The sequence below is a fragment of the Halichoerus grypus genome, chromosome 6 (assembly GCF_964656455.1).
Source record: "Halichoerus grypus chromosome 6, mHalGry1.hap1.1, whole genome shotgun sequence".
NCBI lineage: Eukaryota > Metazoa > Chordata > Mammalia > Carnivora > Phocidae > Halichoerus > Halichoerus grypus.
The window spans coordinates 171,987,291-172,010,607 of record NC_135717.1 but is presented as its reverse complement, the minus strand read 5'-3'; the positions used below and the strand labels follow the sequence as shown (position 1 = coordinate 172,010,607).

The window sequence follows — 23,317 nt, the reverse complement described above, 5'->3', positions numbered from 1 at the left end:
ACATTTATGCTCATCACAACTTGGGAGAGAGATGCAAGAGAGACCTGGAGTGACAATAAAGTAAGGAGAATTTAGGGGTGTGTGTGGAGGGGGGTGGTTATGTAATCCATCTCATTACTTCCAATATTAAGTTCAATGCTAATGGAAGATTAATCTCAAGGTAAGCATGCATGTAACTGATTCACTGGGGGAATAGAGGAGAGATATTTTTGCTTGGCTATTTGTATTTTGTGAGCATATCTTCCTATTCAAATGATTCCATTTATTCTCCAAATGAGACTCTTGCTGCCTTGATAAGATGCTCTTTCTAGAAGTCTCTCTCTCTTTTGAAAAATACAAATCAATAAAGACACACCCGTTAAGACATGCATTCAACAAACATTAACTGAGTTTGCTATGTGCCAGACACAAAATTAAATGCCTTCAAGAGGTACATGTTCTGATGGCAAAACCCTGTTACAAACATCTGCCTCGGCCTGGTGGCAAGTGTTGGGATAAAAAGAGGTACACAACGCGGGAAGAACCTGTAGTGTATGTTGCTTAAAAAGCTTTTGTTGGGGGCGCCTGGGTGGCTCAGATGGTTAAGTGTCTGCCTTCGGCTCATGTCATGATCCCAGGGTCCTGGGATTGAGCCCTGCATCGGGCTCCCTGCTCAGCAGGGGGGCCTGCTTCTTCCCCTACTCATGTTCTCTCTCTCTCTCTGTATCTGTGTCTTAAATGAATAAATAAAAAAATCTTTAAAAAAAAAAGCTTTTGTTGTTGATTTTTACTGCTATTTATCTGTTTCTGTGTAAGTATATATTTATACGCAAAGTTTAAACATGATTTTTTTTTTTTTTACTGGAAAAGCACCTCATTAGCATTGCCACCCAGTTGTTTTTGCTTTTAACACCTTGCTGGCACGTTCACACATATTGTGGTATATAATCTTCAAATCACCCCGTGAGGTAGCTGTTTAAGTACTCTTTGAAAAAAGAGTTAGTACAGGGGCGCCTGGGTGGCTCAGATGGTTGGGCGTCTGCCTTCGGCTTGGGTCATGATCCCGGAGTCCTGGGATCGAGGCCCACGTCGGGCTCCTGGCTTGGCGGGGAGCCTGCTTCTCCCTCTCCCTCTGCCTCTCTCCCTGCTGATGCTTTCTCTCCCTCTGTATCTCTGTGTCTCAAATGAATAAAATCTTAAAAAAAAAAAAAAAAAGAGTTAGTACATGTAAAGCATGCAGAACAGTGCCAACACGCCAACACAAAAGTTCTTGAAAAGTGGTGGTGGTTACACAGGAAGAAACAAGTCCAAGTCCAAAGAGGGGGTGACCTGCACACGGTCGTAGGCAGGTGCTAAGCGAGTGGCAGTCTCCCCTTCCTCTTCCCAAGCCTGTGCTCTTTTCGCAAGCACCCTGCCCCAGGAGTCGCCCCAACAACCACACTGTGGGGCTTCCTCTCCGGAAGTCCCTCCTGGCGGATGCCCTGCCTCATGGGCCGGGCTCAGAATGCTGCAGTCAATAACCAAACATGGCACCACCCTGGGTCCCAGCCAATCCTTACCTAACACCAAATTAGGGGCATCAGATAGTTGGCACCCCACTTTTGAAAGGCTGTTCCTCTTATTCTACTTATTACTTTGAAATGCCTGCTCTGAGAAAGAGGTTAAGAAGAGACTTTGAACAACAACTAAGAAGAAAAAGTCTGAGCCAATGAGTAGTAACAATAATAAAAATAGTATAGAATTGTTAACAGTTACTAAGCTCTTACTATTTGTCAGCGATTGTGTTAAGCACTTTGCATAGATTTCCTCATTTAATCTCCATAACACTTTGAAGTAGACACCATTATCACCTCCACTTCACAGACAAGGAAAATGAGGCACAGAGAGGTTAAGTAACTTGTCCAACGTTGCCCAGTCAGCAGGTGGTGGAGCTGGAATTTGAGGTCAAGCTCTCAGCCACCACACTGTACAGATGCATTCGTTCTATTATTGAATGGACGTCACCAAACAGACCCTGGCACCAGGCAGATGCTCGTTAAGTGCCTCACTCACGAATGAGAGCCAACATCCCCCACTAAAAAAGGGAAGGACTGTCATCTCTGGTCTTCCCGTATTTCTGGCTCTTCACCTGCTCCGCCCTGCACTGTACTGCTTTCACCCTCCTGGAAAGAGACTGAAAGGTGAGCAAGATGCAGAGTGAGGAACTCCCAGGAACCGATCCTGCACGGTCCTGTTCTGGAAGACAAGGGCATCACACTTCACAGTGCCAGGTAACCAAGTGTCAACAAAATCAGGTGCAAGCTGAACCACCCTCCTGACTCTCCTGGGGGCAGAGTCTCCATAGCGGGGGATCTCAACCTTGTTCAGTCCTAAAACCAGCCAGGCAATGGTGAAAGACCCCAACAACCCACCATCCCATCCTTCCACTCTACCACCCTCAAACCTCCCTAAGACTAAGGACAAAAGCAGGTTTTTAAGTAGTGCTACAAACCCACCCAGCACCTGCAATATACTGTGTGCTATGGTGTTGGGAGCTGGAGGATGCTGAGCACCTAGCAGGGGACCCAGCCCAGAGCTCCAGGACTCCAAAGGGTTGGTTCCCCTCCCCCTCCCCATCTCACAGGGAAGACAAAGAAAGCCAAGCAACTCCCACCCACTGTGATAACGGCAAGAATAGCCAAGTGCCTCCCAAAGAAAGGGCCTGTCTGGGAGTGGAGACAGGACTGATCCATGCTGGATGGCAGTGGATGAAGTTTTAGGCGTCAGAGAGAAGGAAGGTTATTGCAGGCAAAGGAAACAGGCTAAACAAAACCACAGCCCCAGGAAATGCCCTGCAAGCAGCTGAAATGGAGAGAGCATGAAACAGAGTGGAGAGATGGAGCTGCTTATAATTAAGTTGTGAAAGGCCTTAATGGCACCCTAAGCATTTGGCTCTTATTTTGGAGGCAAGGAGAGGCACAGAAAATGTAGTGGACATTTGCCACTTTTGTTGTTTGTCCACCATCTGACCGAGCCTCCCACTGGCACCGATATTCCTTGTGGAGAACCCCCACTGGATGGTCTCAGTGGGAGGTAAGGCTTCCTGTCTGTCAGCCCAGATTCATGCAGACCCCCAACCAGGAGCATGGCTCTTGCAGAAGTGACCCAGGAAGGCAGTGGGGTCCTCACCCAGTTGCCCCTGGGCTATCCTTAGCTGAGCTCTGCTGCTGAGCCTCCCTTGGTTGGGGCCCATTTTCCAAGTTTGGCTCTGCAGCTTTTCTGGTCAGTCTGTGCGCCACTGTCCTTCCAATAAACTCTTCTGTTCAGGCTAGCCAGAGGCAGTTTCCATGGCTTATCGCCAAGACTCCTGACTAATACAGAAGCACATGGAAGCAGCGGAGGGAGGCACCAGATCAAAACTGTGTTTGAGAAAGGTAACAATAGTTACCAGGATTGTAGCCTGCAAATCCCACACATCAAGTGCCTTTCAAAAGGGCTGTTCCCTCAGCCTAGAACATGACTCCTCTCTCCTGCCCCTTTAGCTTTAAGACCTCAGCTTCCGGGGCGCCTGGGTGGCTCAGTCGTTAAGCGTCTGCCTTCAGCTCAGGTCATGATCCCGGGGTCCTGGGATCGAGTCCCGCATCGGGCTCCCTGCTCCGCGGGGGGCCTGCTTCTCCCTCTCCCACTCCCCCTGCTTGTGTTCCTGCTCTCACTGTCTCTGTCAAATAAATAAAATCTTTAAAAAAAAAAAAAAGACCTCAGCTTCCAAGGTACCTCCACAAGAAACCTCTGATCCCACCTCTCCATTCCTTAGGTGCCCCTCCTGGATGCCATCCCAGACCTGGGGGTTCTTAGGCACTTTGCAGTTTGAGAACCTCAGTCCTATACTGTACTCTGGCCACATTGAATCCCATGTTCCCATAACACGCCAAATTATTCCCAACTCTGGTCCCAATTCTGTCAAAAATGAACACCCTGACACTTCTCCTTTTTAAAGTTCTATTCACTCATCCTTCACATCTTGGCTCAAATGCCAAAGTCCCTGTGAAGATATTGCTAATTCTCTTCCTTAGTGCTCAAAAAACTTGGAGTTTGTCCCTCTGTTATGGCCCCTGTTGCATTTCGCTTTGTATTAGATCTGGTTGTTAGGAGGTCAGCTCCCTGAAAGGACTGTTTCACTCCTCTCTAATACCCCAAAGAGTCTAACACTGTGCTGCGAATATAGTGAATACTCATTCATACTGAATTGATTTGAACAAATTTTAAAAATTATATTAAAAATTTAAAAAATAGGGGAGGGGGTGAGAGGATGGGTTAGCCTGGTGATGGGTATTAAAGAGGGCACGTTCTGCATGGAGCACTGGGTATTATGCACAAACAATGAATCATGGAACACTACATCAAGAACTAATGATGTAATGTATGGTGATTAACATAACAATAAAAAATTTTAAAAAAATAAAAATTTAAAAAATAACTTCTGACCAGAGCAGGGGCTCCTAGACAGGCTTCCTGAGTCAAGGACACCTCCCACCTCATTCGCACAGGGTAGGAAAGAGTATGGCAACCCACGTTAGAAGGAACAAATTCAACTCCTAACTCCACCAGCATGGGAAACCTTGGGCAATTCATTTTATCTCTGTCTCAGTGTCTCATCTGCAAAATGGGAATAAAAGTCAAGCATCTACCTCACAGCACTGTCGGGAAAGCAAACGTCTCAGAAGAACTTCTGAGAAGTACAAGGCTTCACCATAAATTTCACACTTAGCAAGGAGCATTATCTCCCCGTTGCTGTGGGATGGTGAAGGCCCGAGCTGAGCAGACACCAGTTTAACAAGGCAGCTCTACATCTGGTTCGCAGACAGGAATTTACCACTGGTCCAAACCAGATTCTGAACCCAACAGACCAGTTCCACCGGCCAGATGCGGAAGCCAGATTATAAGGGTCATTTTGACACATATTCATTAGCAATTCCAAAGGGCCTAAGTAATGCAGAAAGAGCCCTGCTTTTTCAGTTTCCAAGTCGGTCAATGGTTTAGGATTAGTTTCCCCAGGGAGCCTTACCTGGAGCTCAGCCTCTGGGATGCTCCTACTCTAAAAAAACTCCACCGTGTCAACCAACCTTAACCCTTGAATCCTGTGGTCCGAAAATGGAACATTTTACCCTGCACTCTGTGACTACTCCTTTGTGTCCCGCCCACCACACCTACAAAAGCCCTTTCAAAAGGAAGAAATAAACATTCCAAAACGGTATTATAAAGAAGGCCCTTTGGTCCTAAGAGTCAACTTGCAAAGTGAAGTTCCTCTTTCATTCTCAGATACAGTCAAAAGAGAATGTCAGTTCCTGTCTTCTTCCTTTTATGTGCTTTGGTTCACTTCTTGCAGCACCTGTGACGTACACCTGCCCAGCCCCCACCTTACAGCAGAAACTAAGGCTCAGAGAAGCGCTGCAGGGGAAGTCACCGGAAGTGCAAGTGATGAGGGAACAGAAGGCTGGCTGGAGACAAAGCATAAGCCAACACCCTGCAACCTCCCCCCACCTCCCACTCCTGGGTGGGACGTGCGACATTCTTCCAGGAAGTTCCCAACTATCTTAATGTTAATGCCTTACTAGCGGGCTAAACAACCTTAACTTGACAATGGCCAGGCCTCCGGTATCCTGTGAGTCTTCTTTAACATGCAAAAATCCTTTCCCTTTTCCTTACCTTTCCCAACCCCTAGTATATAATCAGCCACCCCTCACAACCCCGGTGCAGCAGCTCTTTCTGCCCACGGGTCCTGTCCCTGTGCTTTAATAAACCACCATTTTGCACCAAAGACGTCTCAAGAATTCTTGAGTCAGCTCCGGACTCCACCCCACTGAACCTCACTAATATTCTAAAACTTCATCATATGGCGCCCGAACATGGGGCTTTGAGTCTTTACATCTGGACTCTGAGCTTCGGTGCAAAATTGGTGAGTACTTTCTCTCTTCCTTTACTCTCATTTCCGGGGTTCTTCAAGGAGTACGGTCTTACTGGAACACTTTCATGCCAATTGCTCAGGCTGCAATCCTCTAGCCGTGGCTACTCTATGGGGAGGAGAAAGCCTGCCTTTTGGCTGGAAGTTGGTACCTGGCTGGGATGGTAATAAGATCCAGAAACTTGATGCCCTTTCTTTATTCCTGTCCTTATACAAAGTTGTCTGTCTTGGGCATGGGGCAGCCACCTAAGTCACTAGGACGGCTGCCAATCTTAAGACTCCCTTGTGAGGTTTCCTCCTGACTGATCTAATGTGATCCCCTTCACATCCCTGGTCTAGCCACTTCGGGCCGCGGGGACCGCCACTGGGAGCCGGCTGAAACCAGTACCCGACTGAACTAAAACCCAACCGGGGACTGTTTCCTAGGGAAGTTGGCTGTAAAGACTACATGTGTTGGAATGTCACTTAGACCATGCTGGATTTCAATCTTTACTGTTTTCTGTCAGTGTTCCTCTACTAACTAAATTGGGTAATTTTCCTTGTAAAACTTTTCTAGCGTTTTCCATGGGTTAAAAGTGGCAGGGCAATAACACAACTTTCAGGGTATAGGACGGCACAGTATCTTAGTCCATTCACCAGGCACCCATCGGCAGCCTAGGATGCGATGGGGAAGGGGAGGGACGCCGGCATCCCTCATACAGGCCTTTTACAGCAGGAATGCCTTCACGGGAAGGCAGGATGGTGATCAATAGTGATTTTTGTTGAGGGACACCTCCGGTCGCTTTTGACACCTGGAACCTCTGACATATCCTGCACGGGATGCCACCTGGGAATCGGGGGAGGGGGAGGATTTTGGTAATGGACCTTCTTTACTTTTCTGGGAGCATGGCCTTAGCAGGCTTCTTTGGTTCCCAAGGACTCTCCTTTGGGGTGCCTTTTAACCCACTAGCAACAATTTGGATTACAAAACTTAGGAAAGGACTAAGCTCCTGTAACACTGCATGGACTCTGTGGGATCTATCCGTTAGATCTCTGCAGGAAATAGGGCACATGGACCTAGGGTAACTTCATTGCTCGTACCTAGGCCTTCATTGTTCTACACCAGGACCCCGACCTAAGGGCCTTTTGCAGAATGTGATTGCCTGATGTGTCCGCTAGTAAACCCACTCGTGACATATTGGATGATAATTATCTAAATAGGCCTCCTCCGACCAAACCCAGGTTGCCAGAGGAAACACAGGCCATTCCTAGCAAAGGGGACTCTGACTCTCTTTCTCTCTGTTCCTCCTAATAGATGTGGGGACTTCTCCCTCACTCACTTCCCGGGTTAATGGCTGTAACTGGAGCCAAATGTGGTTAGTCTCCTTCGGGAGGGGGACTTTAAGGAATATTCCGTAGCAGCTGCCAAAACTCTCTTTGTTTCGGGGAAACTCCCTGTCTCCTCTGGCCCGACAGGGACTGCCTAACCCCTCCCCCTTGTTGGCGGGGAAAACAGGGCATCTGCGCCTCTATTGGAGCTGATGAGCTCTAAAACCGGGAGCTCTTTCTCCGCCTTCTGGCAGCACTTTGTCTCTTCTGTCTCCCCCTCCCCCTTCTGTTTCCTCACCACCTTGGGGGCGGCCTGCATGACTGGCTTCTGTACCATCCTCGGTGCCTCAGGCACCAGGGCTCCTTTTCCCTTCACTGTCAAGGAGCATGAAGAGCACGCCCTGGACCTAACACCACCCACCAGTGTCTCAGGTAAAAATTAACAATGAGGAGGATCCAGGTGGAACATAATTCAGTATTTAAACTAAGTTAAGTTTGTTGGTTTAATTAAGATAGACATGTCTTGGGACGCCTGGGTGGCTCAGTTGGTTAAGCGACTGCCTTCGGCTCAGGTCATGATCCTGGAGTCCCGGGATCGAGTCCCGCATCAGGCTCCCTGCTCGGCAGGGAGTCTGCTTCTCCCTCTGACCCTCCTCCCTCTCATGCTCTCTGTCTCTCATTCTCTCTCTCTCAAATAAATAAATAAAATCTTTAAAAAAGAAAAAAAAAAAAAAAAAAAAGATAGACATGTCTTAAAAGTTATCAGCACTAAATGTGAAACTTATTCTATAGAGGTTTACTGAAGGTCAAACAAACTCGTTATTTCTGTTGCAAGTTGTTAGCAAAAAGATGACTAAAATGATGGTTAACTGTCTGTCTCATCAAAGTTTTCATAGAAGTTAAGACAGCTTTCAAAGTCTTTGGTAACCTGATACTTTAAAGTTTGCTTGAATAAATGGGATTAATTCGTTGGACATCTAGGACTTTTCCAAATAGGATAAAATGCTAAATCACTGATTACTGGACATAGGGGTTGTGTCTTTTCACTTCTTGTTGCAAAGAAACTAAAGATACTTAAATCTGTTGGTAAACATACTTGTGCTTAACTGATTCACAAATTTGCCGTCTAAAAGAATTCTGGTGTAACAGTTCACAATTGGTTCTACTTAGTCTTCACTGGAGACTAAGGTTTCTAAGAGTGCAAAATTCTGCTACATGTAATTAAGAATGATGGGAAATCTTTGGAAAGGAATTTTAGGTGTGGTCAGGATGGACTAAGATTGAAATGAATGGATTTTATTTTATTTTTATTTATTTATTTTTATTTTAAAGGTACACTGGTGTAAGACTGAAATTCTCTTCTGTTCAAAAGACAGTTTCTTGAATTGTTCATCTGCTCTGGATAAGAAAATGTAAACAAAGGTTTTTTCTCTTGTCTGTCCAGAAAACCAGTTTCTATATGTTTTTGTCATCACGTCTTCAATCACTTGGTTAAAACTTCTCAATATTAAAGGAGCTAAGTTTTGCTAACAACTATAGAACCCTACATATTTATTTGCCCTTCAAATCTCTTATTGTCATCTTGGTTAAATAAAAATATTTGTTTTGTAATGATCTGTAATCCTATTCAGGCATGTGCTATAACTTTCTAAGGTTTTAACAAACTTCCCAAGATTTAAATTGTAAATGAAGTCTCTTTAACTCATTAGGCCTTTTATTTGGTATGCTAAGTCACTCCGGAAGTACTGTTAAACAAATGATAAGCCTTAGGTAACATTTGGGTAAATGCTGTAACTAGTCTAGAGGTTATATGCAATTCCTAAAGTTTTAATGTTTTTTTTTAAAGATTTTTTTTATTTATTTATTTGACAGAGAGAGACACAGCGAGAGAGGGAACGCAAGCAAGGGGAGTGGGAGAGGGAGAAGCAGGCTTCCCGCAGAGCAGGGAGCCCAATGCGGGGCTCGATCCCAGGACCCTGGGATCATGACCTGAGCCGAAGGCAGACGCTTAACGACTGAGCCACCCAGGCGCCCCAAGTTTTAATGTTTTAATATAAGCATCATCGGGGCACCTGGGTGGCTCAGTCGTTAAGCGTCTGCCTTCGGCTCAGGTCATGATCCCAGGGTCCTGGGATCGAGCCCCGTATCGGGCTCCCTGCTCAGAGGGAAGCCTGCTTCTCCCTCTCCCACTCCCCTTGCTTGCGTTCCCTCTCTCGCTGTGTGTCTCTCTCTGTCAAATAAATAAATTAAAAAAATCTTAAAAAAAAAATATAAGCATCATCACTCGATATTCTGGCTATTGAAGTGTTATGTGTCACAGAAATAACCTGATTTCCTTGCCAGCTATATTGTAAACTCTCATCTCATCAGATCTTTAACCATGTCTATTCTGATTTTTTGTCATTTATAATTGTTCTTACTCTCTTGCAAAATGAGTTTCATCTTCAAGGAGATTCATAAAAAGGACTTTTAGGACAAATACAGGTAGGTATTCAATATCTTTAAAATCCTAAAACTAAAATGGGTAAGAATTTCCAGAACTAAAGCTGCATTCAAATTAAACAACAAATAGAAACATGGGACTAAATGAACTAAAAAGATGATTATAGTTTTGTGACTCTTGCTTGAAACATTGCTGGTTCTCTAATGTTTACTCTTCCAGACTAAGGAGACTTTCTCTTAAGATGTCAATGACTTACAGAAATGTGATAAAATACTCATTTGTAAACAAACTGAAGCACTTCACTTTTCTCTCTACCTGAACCCTCTAAAATTAAAAAGGTCTCAGTAAGTATTCTTTCATCCACAGCAATCATAGTCATTTGCATAAGTTCATATAAGAATCTGTTATCCTTGTAACAGGACACCACTGGAAACACTGGTTATTTTACCAAGCTTTTGACTGGAATGTCCTATTTGAGAGAGACATGCATAGACTCAGATATGACCAAACAGCTTTAAGGAACTAAGGTTGACTTTATCAAACCTGGAGCCCTAAAGCCCCTTGGAACTGTTGGCCTGACACCTTGCTTACAGAGTTCCCAGCAGCCTCACCAGGTGAGTAAAGAATGTCACTTCCTGGCAGGTGCAGGAACCTCAGGACACTTTGGGGATCTCCGTGAAGAGGAATTCGCCCAAATCTACAGGTATTGTAGGCATGTCTGATGGCAAGTACTTGGCTTGGCTTCTGACCGGGAGAGGCTACTGAAAGTTCAACCTAGAGATTCCTTATAAAAGTTCCAGCAAAGCAGATTCTAAAAAGATCTATATGATCAATCACTATTCTTGCTGAGCTTATGTAAATGATTAGGCCAAGTTTGTTAAAATTGGACTTCTTTTTCAAATTAGTCCTGATTTGGCTATATCTGGAAATGAGGATTATTTTAGAGAGAAAAATTATGTTTCAATGACCCACCCCTGCAGATGTTAAATCCTAGTTTTGATTATCCTTAAATGTTTGCTTACGTTAGACAACTTGAGGTAAACTTCAGAGAAATTGCCACAATAGCTCATATAGACAATCTTTGTGCTTTTTATTCTGGGGGATAATAAAGGACCCCATGGGCATATGATTATTTGAACAACTGGAAAATGGGATCGATCCCCAACAATTGTATAACTCCACTAGCACCTTGACCAATTCTATGTGGCTGGGATGATAAAATCATCCCCTAAAAGCCAGAGCATATCCCACTCCATAGGGTTAACTACAGACTTGTGGAGATAATGGATGACCCCACTTTCTTTATGATTGGATTGGATGATGCACCTGGGGATGCCCTTATCTCTTGACAAGTCTAATCCCACTTGCCAGTGATTCCTTGTAATTAGGATATTAATGATTTACCTCAAACAAAAAGGGCTTCTTGGTTTTGTCTCTCATAGTCCTATTTATCCTAGAAGCCACCTCTATGGATGTACAATTGCAAACAAAGGCTTTAGCTAAGCATCCAACAGTGCTCCTGGAAAAAGGAGCCTCCAAGCTCACTTTGGGACAGTCCCTGACTGGAATGACTTCCACATCAGGTTCAGAATGTCTTAGAGACCAAAGGCCACCAACAGATGATGGGAGGCTGACTTATTAAATACCAGGCAACGCTTATAGATATGCCTGAAATAATACTTAAAACCTGTCAGACCTTAAACCCAGCTACCGTTATGCCTGGACCTGACCGTTGTACTTTTATAGGGCATAACTGTTCAGAGGTTATTGAGTTGACCAGATTTAAGACGCCTCTATTAAAACTGCGAATGACAGCTGATTTACTGATGACAACAGTTTCATGGAAAAAGGAATAAGAAAAGCTGGGTATGCCATAGTCATTCTAACTCAGACTGTTGAGGCCAGAGTTCTGTCAGCAAACACGTCTGAATTAATAGCACCCACCTGTGCTTTGCTATTGGCAAAGGCCTTAAAAATATTTATACTGACTCCAGGGCCCCTGGGTGGCTCAGCAGGTTAAGCGTCTGCCTTTGGCTCAGGTCATGATCCTGGGGTCCTGGGATCGAGTCCTGCCTGCATCAGGCTCCTTGCTCTGTGGAGAGCCTGCTTCTCCCTCTCCTCCCCACTTGTGCTCTCTCTATCTCTGTCTCTTAAATAAATAAAAATCTAAAAAAAAAAAAAGTATACTGACTCCAAATATGTCTTTCTAGTCTTACATGCCCTTGGAGTAATTTCTTTAAAGAAAAGGGGATTATTATCAAGCCATAACTCCCCAATCAAATATGGACCTGAAATTATTGCATGTTCAAAAAAATGGCCCTCCAAAATCGAGTAGCCCTTGAAATCCTGACTGCAGTTCAAGGAGGCCTAGTATTAGATGGCTGGCTCCTGGCTGTGACCCAATGGCTATGCAGCTCTAACCTGTGGCCATGGCTTCCCCCAGGCTGGATAGGCCACTGTACTCTGGGTTTTGCCTGGATGCATGGACACATTATTAAAACCTCTACCAACCCAGCTAACCCCTGAAATTTAAAACCATGGTGGACATGTTCTGTGTCTCATTGGTATAACCACCTGGCACCCATCCTTGTACCTCTTTGAGACTGGAGAATGTTGTTTGACACATGGTCAAAGCCCTAAATGATATCCAAAACAGTATTCCTCTACTAAGTACTGAAATGACTCAAATGCATAAAGCAGTTCTACAAAATAGAATAGCACTGGATGTTTTAACTGCTGCACAAGGTAGAACTCGTGCTAGCATACAGACAGAATGCTGTGTGTACAGTCCCGATGACCACAAAAGACTTCTGGGTTTCTACCTGACATGAATACTCAAATTGGTCCTTTAAATGATCTCTTTCCTTTAGTGATTGCTTTAAACTCCTGGACTGCAAGAAAATCATCAAAGGTCAACTATCAAAGATCTTTTATTCAGACTCCTCTTTCTCATTATAATATTAACCTTATGTTGTTGTCATTTCTGGTGTCTCCGTGCCTAGCGTCAAAAGACTCCTTCACTGCCATAACTTCCAGCTAACAGATGATCCTTTCTACTCAGGGAGGTTCGCATATGTTGACTGTGTTGGATTCAGCTGCCTCCCTCTTTTGTAACTCCTCTAAACATTCCCCAACTGACCAATACTGACCCATAGGTAGGGACATCTCTATTCCCCTGTTCAGCAGGAAGACATTACGGAAGATGAGACCTTCCACCTTCAACAACCTTAAAGATTTAAGGGTCAAAATTGTTCAGGGGGGAATGATGAGGGAACAGAAGGCTGGCTGGAGACAAAGCATAAGCCAACACCCTGCAACCTCCCCCCACCTCCCACTCCTGGGTGGGACGTGTGACATTCTTCCAGGAAGTTCCCAACTATCTTAATGTTAATGCCTTACTAGAGGGGTAAACAACCTTAACTTGACAATGGCCAGGCCTCCAGTATCCTGTGAGTCTTCTTTAACATACAAAAATCCTTCTGAAACCTCCCTTTCCTTACCTTTCCCAACCCCAGAGTATATAATACTATGTATATACATAGTATATAATCCTTACCTTTCCCAACCACTAGTATATAATCAGCCACCCCTCACAACCCTGGTGCAGCAGCTCTTTCTGCCCATGGGTCCTGTCCCTGTGCTTTAATAAACCACCATTTTGCACCAAAGATGTCTCAAGAATTCTTTCTTAGTCATCAGCTCCGGACTCCACCCCACTGAACCTCACTTATATTCTAAAACTTCATCACAAGCACAGAGCAGACCCCTCTTGATAAACACATGTCCCTAAGTGTGTACCTGAGCAGAGGATCCAGGGTCTCTCTGGCCTTCACCCACCACACCAGCTTGTGTTTGCAACCTGGAAGCTCACTTACATCAGACGGAGATGTAGCACAAGACACAGGAAAAGTACACGAGTTTGGATTTAGACATGCCTGGAGTGAGGTCACCATTCTACCACTGAGTAGTTGTGTGATCTAGGCCTCAGTTTCTTGTCTGTAGCATACCACAGAATTGGGAGGAAGGATTAAAAGCAAAAACACATCAGGAGACAACATATGTAAAGGGCCATATACACTGCGTGAGGGCAGGGTCCTTGCTTACCTGGCCAGTGCTGTACCCAGAGCCCAGCACAACACAGGCCCTATGTTAAGGTCTCAACTGCAGGCCTGCCTAGACACAGTGAAGGAGAGAAAAGTAGAGGCGACTGCAGGGACAGTCAATAACTAATAAAGAAAAAGACGAGTCACATTCTCCTAGAGAACACCAGTGACTTTTAAAGTTCAAAGGTAGGGGCGCCTGGGTGGCTCAGTTGTTAAGCGACTGCCTTGGATCAGATCATGATCCCAGGGTCCTGGAATCGAGCCCCGCATGGGGCTCCCTGCTCTGCAGAAGCCTGCTTCTCCCTCTCCCACTCCCCCTGCTTGTATTCCCTCTCTCGCTCTCTGTCAAATAAATAAAATAAAATCTTTAAAAAAAAAATAATAAAGTTCAAAGGTAGGTATTATGAGAACTGAGCTATTCATAACAAAGGGTACTCCCTAAAATGTCTGCCGATTTTGGTGAAAAGTGGTTTTAAGAGAATTACAGTGAAAGGAAGCAACTTCCAGAACACCATTTATAGTGATGGAAAGCCCCCAAATTTTTCTCTAAGAGGACACACTGAAATTTCAGGGCAGCAAGGGCTGCCACCATGAAGCTACATGAAAGAGAGCCCAGACAGAGAAGAGAGTCCCAACAAAACAATGTAAAACAAGAAATCATTTTTCAAGTCCCCAGAGCTGAAAATAAGGAACTGCTGTACATTAAGGAGCATTTTTTTAAGTAGGCTCCATGCTGGGCATGGAGCCCAACGTGGGGCCCAAACCTACAACCCTGAGATCAAGACCTGAGCTGAGACCAAGAGTCGGACACTCAACAGCCTGAGCCACCCAGGTGCCCCAAGGAGCAATTTTAAAAGTAAAGAGAGCAAGCGAACCAGATGAAGGATCACTCCAAGAAACCCAAAGTGGCAGAGGTCACAAGCACGAGGGTCCTGGGCCAGCAAAGGGAACATCTGAGGCACGGGAGGGGATCATTCAGAAAGCTGGTCACTAGCCATGGACTGTCCAGGGGTCTCGAATACAGAAAAGTCAACGAGGCACTGGGAGGCCCGGACAGAGGGATCGGTACATGTGTACTGCCGGGGGCTGAGGGAGTGGCGTGAGCTCTGAAACGGCACACGTGTGGCAAAGACAGGCAGAATAAAGGGACCAGAGTTCTGGACTCTGCAGGGACACCGAGGGGAAACAGGCCCTCTTCTACACACTGGTGGTGGTGTAAGTCGGTACATCCACTGTGGACAGCAGTTTCCTAGGATTTCTCAAAACCCCAAATGCACAGGGCCAGAACAGAATGGTAGTTCCTGCCCCTTCCTTTTATGTTTTACATCACTTGATTCTGTGGCATCTATGAGGTCTCCCCATCCCACGTGGACCCAGCAATCCCACTTCTGATCATTTATCCCACACTCACACCTGCACGTGTGTGAAATTATGAATTTACAAAGCTAGTTACTGTAGCATTGTTTTGGGTTTTTTGATTTTTCTTTTTTTAAGTAGGCTCCACACCCAGCGTGGAGCCCAACTCGGAGCTTGAACTCAAAACCCTGAGATCAAGACCTGTGACATCAAGAAATGATGCTTAACCAACAGAGCCACCCAGGTGCCCCACATGGTCTTTTTTTTTTTTAAGATTTTATTTATCTATTTGACAGAGAGAGACACAGCAAGAGAGGGAACACAAGCAGGGGGAGTGCGAGAGGGAGAAGGCTTCCCGCGGAACAGGGAGCCCAACGCGGGGCTCGATCCTAGGACCCTGGGATCATGACCTGAGCCAAAGGCAGACGCTCAACGACTGAGCCACCCAGACGCCCCCGGCATTGTCTTTAATAACAGGACTGGAAACACCCTCAAATGTCCATCAAAAGGGACCGGATGAATGTGTTACCGTGCATCCGTGCAATGGAAAACCATGCAGCAATGAAGAGTGGAAAGACCTCTAATACACAGTTAAGTAAAAAAAAAACAAATGCAGGGTGCAGAAGAACAAAGCTTGTTGCATGCTACCTATTTGTGCGGAGATAAAAAGGGGAGCAAATATTAAAATCCACACCTATCTGCTTATATTTGCATTAAGGAAGTTTTGAAGAAGGTAAAAGAAACTACAGAATGAATTACTTGCGAGGAGGTGGAGCTGGTGGGTGCTAAGCAGATGGGGGCAGGGCTGAGAGCACAACTTTTCACAGTCCCCTCTCACATGTTTTTATTTCGCCATATGAACACATTGCCTTTTTGAAGAAATACAAATATTTTCCAATCAGCACAGTAATTAGAGTAATGTAGAGCATTGGAGAGTTTCCAAACTGGAAGGGCCACGGCTGGTAGTGTGAAGGAGCTGTAACCCACCTCGTGATGTAGAGTCCTCTTTGGGAAACATGCACCAAGCAACTGACTCCAAAGTGACTTGCTCCTACGTGTTCAGAACAATAGTATTTATGTTGATGAAAAGCTGCAAATGATGCAAATGTTCCACGGGACGTGGATATGTAAGGGCCTGCCTATTCAGGTGGATTACTCCGGGTTATTCAACACCTAGCAACCGGGATGTGAAAATGTAACAATTTGTGCACACATTAATAATAAAGTTCAGACAGAATCCAGAGGATACAGATAATTTGATAGTCAGAAAGCCCTTTTTGAATCAAGTTAAGAACTTTTTAAATTATGAATTGGAGGAAAGAAAAGATCCAGTGGAGACAGACACACAAAGTATATTTTTTTAAATGCCAATACATGAGCTGAGTAGGAGAACGACAGAAAAGACTGTTCAATAACATTAGACCAAAGGCCTAGGTGTGAATGCAGAACAGTGTTTGTCAAGGGCAGAGCCAAACAGATCTGGGGAGGAGGAGAAACCCAAGGAGACTGGTTCAGTGGTCTGAGCAATCCCAGAAAACTCTATGTCCTAGGAAATGGAACTAGATGAGATCAGGAGCTAAAATCAGGTAGAAAATAAATAAGCTGTGAGCAAACAGTAGCTCATTCTACCCAAACATTAGCAACAGTGATATATATTCAAGTGTCAAAACAAAGTTTATGTCTTGAAAAAGATCTACACATGGGTAAAAAGTCTGTGCTTCACCTCACTGAGCAGTTTCCCCAAACATGACTCACTGGAGAAACGTGTAGTCGGTTTCCACCCCTCTCCGCACCTCAGCCTCCCAGTGGTGTGCTGGCCACACCCTCCCAACACTCAACCCTGGCTCATCAGGTTGGCCACTCCAAACTCCCCATGGATGTGGACACCTGGCCGTGGGCCCACACAACACCCCGAGCCTGAAGTGCTATCCTTGTCAGACACACCTTTACAAAGAACCTCTTCAGGGCTAGGTAGTGTTGTGGTCTCTGCCCAAGATGGAGCTGGCTGCAGGGAGACAGACAGCAGAGGACCAGGCAGCGCTACCCAAAGGCTCAGGAACTTGGAAGTGCCTCCGCAGGCTGGGGCTTGGGGTGGGCTACCAGCAGGAGGAGTGCATGAATGCAGGTGTCTGACAGAGGGAGCCCTCCAGAGCCCCCCAAGTAGGTACAGTGACTGACAGTTCGGTCCCATCAGTGTATATCACCATGGAATTCAGAACACCAAGGATAAAGAGCCTACAAACTTCCAGAAGTGAAAACAGGTGGCACAAAAGGATCAGGAATCAAATGATACCTCATTTCTCAACTACCAGAAGCTAGAAGACAATTAGGCAATGCCTCCAAACTTCTGATATAAAATTATGTCCAACCTAAAATTCTAAACTCACCCAAACTATCAAATTGGCGTGAGGTTAGAATGAAGATATTTTCAGACAGACAAGGCCCCCCTACCCTAAATTTACCTCTAATGTACTCTTTCTCAGGAAGCTACCAGAGGATGTGCTCCATCAAAACTAGGGAGTAAAAAACACAAAAACTAGGGAACAGGGGCTTCAATATCACCCCCCCACACACAGTGTAATGGCTAAAGTAATCCCACAAGTGTGGGACAGCAGAGCCAGACAAACATCAGATGGGGCAAAAAGAGGGAGGGCTTCAGAAGAGATGGCAACAAGGGGGATAAAAGCAACTACCACCCTATTGAGAGTTTCTGTCACAAGAATTAGGGCTGAATTCATTGCCAGAACATGGAAAGTAAGCAAGTGAATAACTGGTGCTATTATAAGTCCGAGGAAAAATACAAACCCAAGAGAAATGAAAACCTCCACCCAAACAAAGGCTTGTACACAAATGTTCTTGGCTGCTTCATTTATAACAGCCAAAAAGTGGAAACAACCTAGATGTCTATCAGCTGATACACGGATAAATAAAACATGATGTCTCCACACAAGGAAACACTACGCTACAACACAGACGAACCTCAACACTATGCTAAGTGACGGAAGCCACACATTGTATGATGCCATTCAGGTGAAGTGTTCAGAATAGGGCAAATCCACAAAGACAGAAAGTAAATGAGCTCACTGAAAAGTTTCTTCAACCTTCTCCAAAGAAAACAGCTGCTTCTACTTGCCATCACCCACTCAGTCCTGACTTCTTTCTGGCTTATCTAGACTTGGACCCCTTCACCTGACTGCTCTGTCCAATGTCGACCTCCTAATTGCCAAATCCCATGACTCCTTTCATGGCCTTGTCATCCTTGCTGTCCTCTGCACCACTATTCCCATCATCCACCAACCCACTCCTTGAAAAGCTCTCCTTCCCTTAGTTTTTATTACACTTTCCTCAAATGATCTGACCTCCCAGTTCTATCTTCTCTCATCTCTAGCCTCAACTCCAGTGACTACCCCTCAATCTCCATCCCCAGTTTTGACCTTCTCCCCAGTACTGGCCTCTGATTTCCTAGTGAATGACGCCCCCTCCCCCCACAGCCACCAGCACCTCAATTTCTGCCCAGTTGAAGACAAATGTTTATCATCCCCCCAAACCAGCTCTTCCTGCTGGCTTCTGAACTTGCCCAGTGCCCCAGGATCAAAGCTATGATGGGATCTTAGAATTCCACCTCTGCTCTGCCTTCAGGGTGAGGCCTTCCGCTGAGGCCCCATCCTGTTATGTCCACCATCTTGCACGATGGCCACTTCCTATCCCAACCCCATCACCCTCTTAGTATCATCATCCCACACCCGGATGCCCACAGTTCCCTCCTAACTGGTCTCCCTGACTCCAATCTTCCTTGCCCATCACCACACTTAAATTTTCTTAAAATCTGTGACTAATGTGTCATCACTCTACTTAAAAATCCTCAGCAGTTCCCTCTACATTCCACAAAACATGTGCATTAGGTATGAAGACTTTCCAGTTTGGCTCCAACTCACCTTTCAGACCTTATCTTCTAACGTTTCCTTACACACACACCATAAAGTCCAAGAACTCACTAGTAATCTTTTATCTCTAAGGCAGCTTGATCCTCCTCTGCCATGTGCTTGTCATGCTGATTCTGCCACCCACCCTTCTGGGTCTCATGAGAAGGACACCTCCGTCCCTGTGCCTTTCCTGATCCCAGTGGAAAAATATCTCACCTTTCTGCCTTTCCAGAAGACCTGGTTTATCACAATACATGAGGCACTTTCTCATAACACAGCTATCTGCCACAAAAGAAAGTGCTCTAGACATTCTATCAGCAGGGGCCTGGGGGCCTGGGACAACAGAGCATCCTGGAGTGGAACAAGGCTCTGGAGATCAACTAACACAACAGGTTTCTTTGTTGGCCTTACAGTATGTTTCTTTAAAAAAAACAAAAACAAAAACCACTTTGAAGCAACATTTAAAAATGTGGCTATTTCACGTAAAAATCCTGACTTGGGCATCCCTTGAAAAAGAGACAACAGATCTCACTTCCAAGAGGCCTCCCTTGCCTACCCAGTCTAAATTAGTCTGCCCTGGTCATTCTCTATAACATGGGTCCATTTTATTTTCTTCATGTGTCCTGCCAGAAGTGTTCATTTCAGTTATTTGTTCAGCTTGTGTTTCCTGTGTATGTCTTATTCAAAGCTATCCTCTGCACTCTGTCCATCAAAGGGGTACTGAGAAGCCACCTAAGAGATGTGCTGAATAAATGGATGGATGTGGCCTCCTTGGACTCACATCCTCGAAGGGCACTCATGGATTATAGCAAGAATGATATTGCCCAGTGAAGCATTCTTGCCCACCTAGACTTCCTGGAGGCAGGCATGAGAGCTCCAGGTTGCAAGTACCAGCCCCCATCACACACACAAAGTAAGTATATGTATTCACACTCAGTCTCTTCTTCCTTACCTGACTGGCTCCTAGAAGCAACTGATCTAACCCAACCCTAGGGGCTGTGTCTATTACAACTTAGAATCCTTCCCAGCCCAAGGTCACTGGATTCATTCAGGCATTCCACAAATATTTAGTTCTAAGTGCAAGAACTACAGCACGAAGGAAAGAAAAGGACCTGGCCCTCATGGAGCTGACATTCTGGAGGGGGAATGGACGTGTAAGGATACAGGGATGTTTGTAACTGCAGACCACTTGCCTTCAGCCTACCCAACCCTTCTTGTGCTCCAAGATCCCGGTCAAAGGCTACCTCCTTGGAGTGGTCTTCCTGGTATGGCAGTCTTTACCAAGCTCCTTCAGTTTTGACTTTCACTTACTGCTCTGAGCAACTATTAAAACAACTGAGCAACTAAGAAAATAAAATAAAATAAAATAGCTCCAGACTAATTTAGACTGGGTAGGCAAGGGAGGCCTCTTGGAAGTGAGATCTGTGTCTCTTTTTCAAGGGATGCCCAAGTCAGGATTTTTACGTGAAATAGCCACATTTTAAAATGTTGGCTCAAAGTGTTTTTTGTTTGTTTTTTTAAAAGAAACATACTGTAAGGCCAACAAAGAAACCTGTTGTGTTAGTTGATCTCCAGGGCCTTGTTCCACTCCAGGATGCTCTGTTGTCCTATTCTAAGCTATTCTGTACTCAGCATTACAGTTTTATTGTTATTCATCTTAAGTTCCATGAGGCCAAAATTCTCTTTCCTATCTTTCATGTTCCCTACAGCTCAGAAACCAGAGCTGGCACTTAAATGCTTGTTGACCAATTGAAGACAGGGAGTCATTTTTTCCCAAATCTGGTATGGGGACCTGTGAAGCCATTAAACCACTATGGTAGTTTCCAGAATGTATATTTTACTCAGAAATCTACAGGGGAAAGGCTAATACTTAACCACTAGGAAATTTAACACATTACAAATTAAGATAAATAAGAATCAGTTATGGAATGAGAAGGCAAAATACACATGAATTTCTTCTTGTGAGCTGGCTGGTAGGCAGCCTCAGACTTACTTCTTACTGGCTAGGTAACCTTGGGTAAGTTAATGAACCACCTTGAACCTCTGTTTCAGGATCTACAAACGGAGATGAGAGTAGTATAACAGACGTTATCTACTTGATGAAACTGTTGTTAAGGATTGAGAACATTAATGTGTATGAGTGCTTAACACGGTGCCTGCCACATAAATGCTCAAAACATGTTAGCTGCCCTTGTTAAGTTCCAGGAAGCTTTCTTCTCCATTTGTTAACACATCTCTGTATTTAGGAGCACTTAGTGGAAAAATCTGTGGTTAGACCTGGGGCTTCAATTAAGGGTCTTAGCTCACTGCCAGGATGACCAAAAACAGAAGGCAAGGACAAGCCAAGGGGTTAAACGTCACAGAAGCAAAATGAGAAAGAGATCCTTTTCAATTAGCTGCTGCCACTTATCTTTTCCTCTAGAAGAGAATCTTCCGCTGCCCCAGTGTCTTCATCTGTACAATGGGGATGGAGCCGCCCTTTCTGCCTACAAGACCGTAATGAAAGCCTGGACATGACTGCACTTTATAAACTCAAGAGCACAATGCACTTGAGTTAGTGCTTAAGAGCATGGGTTCTGGGCAATCTAAGGTGAGTGACCTTAGACAAGCAAACATCTGGCCTCAGTCTCCCATGGGACTGTAGTGAGAAGTAAGTGAAACAACGTAAAGAATTTGGGGACTAGAACATCAGAAGAGCCCAACTCCTGAGAGTTACTATTATGGTTATTAACCTGTTCATTGGCTTCCTCACCCCCAAGGGTCAGGTGAAAGCCTGATATAGTGACACAAACACTAGCCCAGGAAATGGGCTCTGTAACCAGCTGGTTGACCTTGGGCAAGGGGCTGACCCTCTCCAAACTTTGGATTCCCATGGTCACAAAATGAGAACATTGCAAGACAGAATCCCTGGGCTCCTACCAGCTCTTCCACTCCGCTGTTAAGGTCGCCGGAACAAAGGCTACCCGCTCCCCAGCCTGTCCCCGAAGGGCCACAACTCAAAATTCTCGCTGCTCAAATCCCTTTGCAACGCGACAGCAGGAGCGCCCGGGTCTCCATTCCCGAGAGAAGCGTCCACACTCCGCCGCCACCGCTCGCTTCATCAGCAACTTGCTTCTGCAGCCGCTCCCTGCCCAAAGTTTCCCTGAGCGCCGGGAGACCCGGCCGCGGGTCAACCCCGGGAAGACCAGAGATGAGAGCGCGGAGCCTGGGGACCCCGTTTCGGTGATCCCAAAGCCGCCTCCGCAGCCGGGGGGGAGTGACAGGTGCGATGCGGAGCCGTGAGCGACGGGAGAGCGGGACCCGGGCGGCTCGTGCAGGCGCGCGAGGGAGGCGGCGGCCGCGCGCTCTCCTCAGGCCGCTCCCGCAGGACACTTCGACGCCCCCGGCTCCGCGCTCCGGCCCCAGGACCCCCGCTCCGCTTCCGGACACGCGGCGCCGCAGAACCGCAGCGCTGTAAAGGGATGGGTTCCGCCGGGCCGACCGCGCGTGCTGATTCTTCCCGCGCTAACCAGGGCTGCGGGGGGTGGGCGCACGCGCACCCGCGCGCTGCCGTAACCCCTTCCTCCCCGCGCGCCCCCGCACTCCCACCCACCCACCCACCACTCACCATCGATGTCCCCCAGGGTCAGCTCGTCGCCCAGCTCTGTGAGCGTCTCCATGGTCTCCAGACCGCCCAGCTCGCCGCTCTCGTCCATCGCCCGGCTCGGCGCGAAGGCCCCCGTACCGTCCCGCTCAGGGAGACGCGGGGGCGGTGCCGCCGCCACCGCCCATGACACCCGACAGCCTCCTCCCGGTACCGCCTCACCGGCCGGTGCCAGCTTCCGCCATGTTTGCGCCGCGCGGGAGGGGCGGGGCGGGATTTCCCCCGCCCCAACCCGCGCCCCCTGCGGCCCCGCCCTCAGGCCGCGCGCCCCCTTGTTTGTTGTCAATGGGACCAGGCTCTTCGTGGCCAATCAGCGCGCGAAGCGGCGCGTGGGGTGATGGCGCGTCATCGATCAGCAGCTTAGATTTGCATATCGAGGCCCCACCCCTTGCAGGCTCTTAGCGAATGCGAAGAGAAGCCTCCGGGTCCTCAGCCCAACCTTCCTCCCCAGGCTTAAAGGCGCCGCTCCTTTTTCCGTTGGGTCGGCCTCTACAAGTTATTCCATCCACCGGCTGGGGGTTGAAGGGTTAACACTCTCCGCCCCCGCTTGCTGGTCGCCCCCGGAGCGAGCTGTGAGCACATTACGTCATCTTCCCAGCTGCTCCCCCGCCCGGCCTGCCT

The 23,317-nt window shown here is 46.4% G+C and overlaps 1 protein-coding gene across 2 annotated transcripts in view; it reads right to left on the bottom strand.

Moving 5' to 3' along the window:
- SREBF2 (sterol regulatory element binding transcription factor 2) overlaps positions 1-22,912 on the bottom strand; it is a 65,089-nt gene extending 42,177 nt beyond the window's left edge. The window contains exon 1 of one of the 2 annotated variants that reach the window (XM_036098271.2): positions 22,661-22,912. In XM_036098271.2, coding sequence (XP_035954164.1) covers positions 22,661-22,748 — 88 coding nt within the window. In that variant the 5' untranslated portion in view covers positions 22,749-22,912. Of the gene's footprint in view, positions 1-21,972; positions 22,178-22,660 lie in introns of those variants that run through there. The other variant, XM_036098272.2, reaches the window with a different exon arrangement.
- Positions 22,913-23,317: the final 405 nt, after the last annotated feature.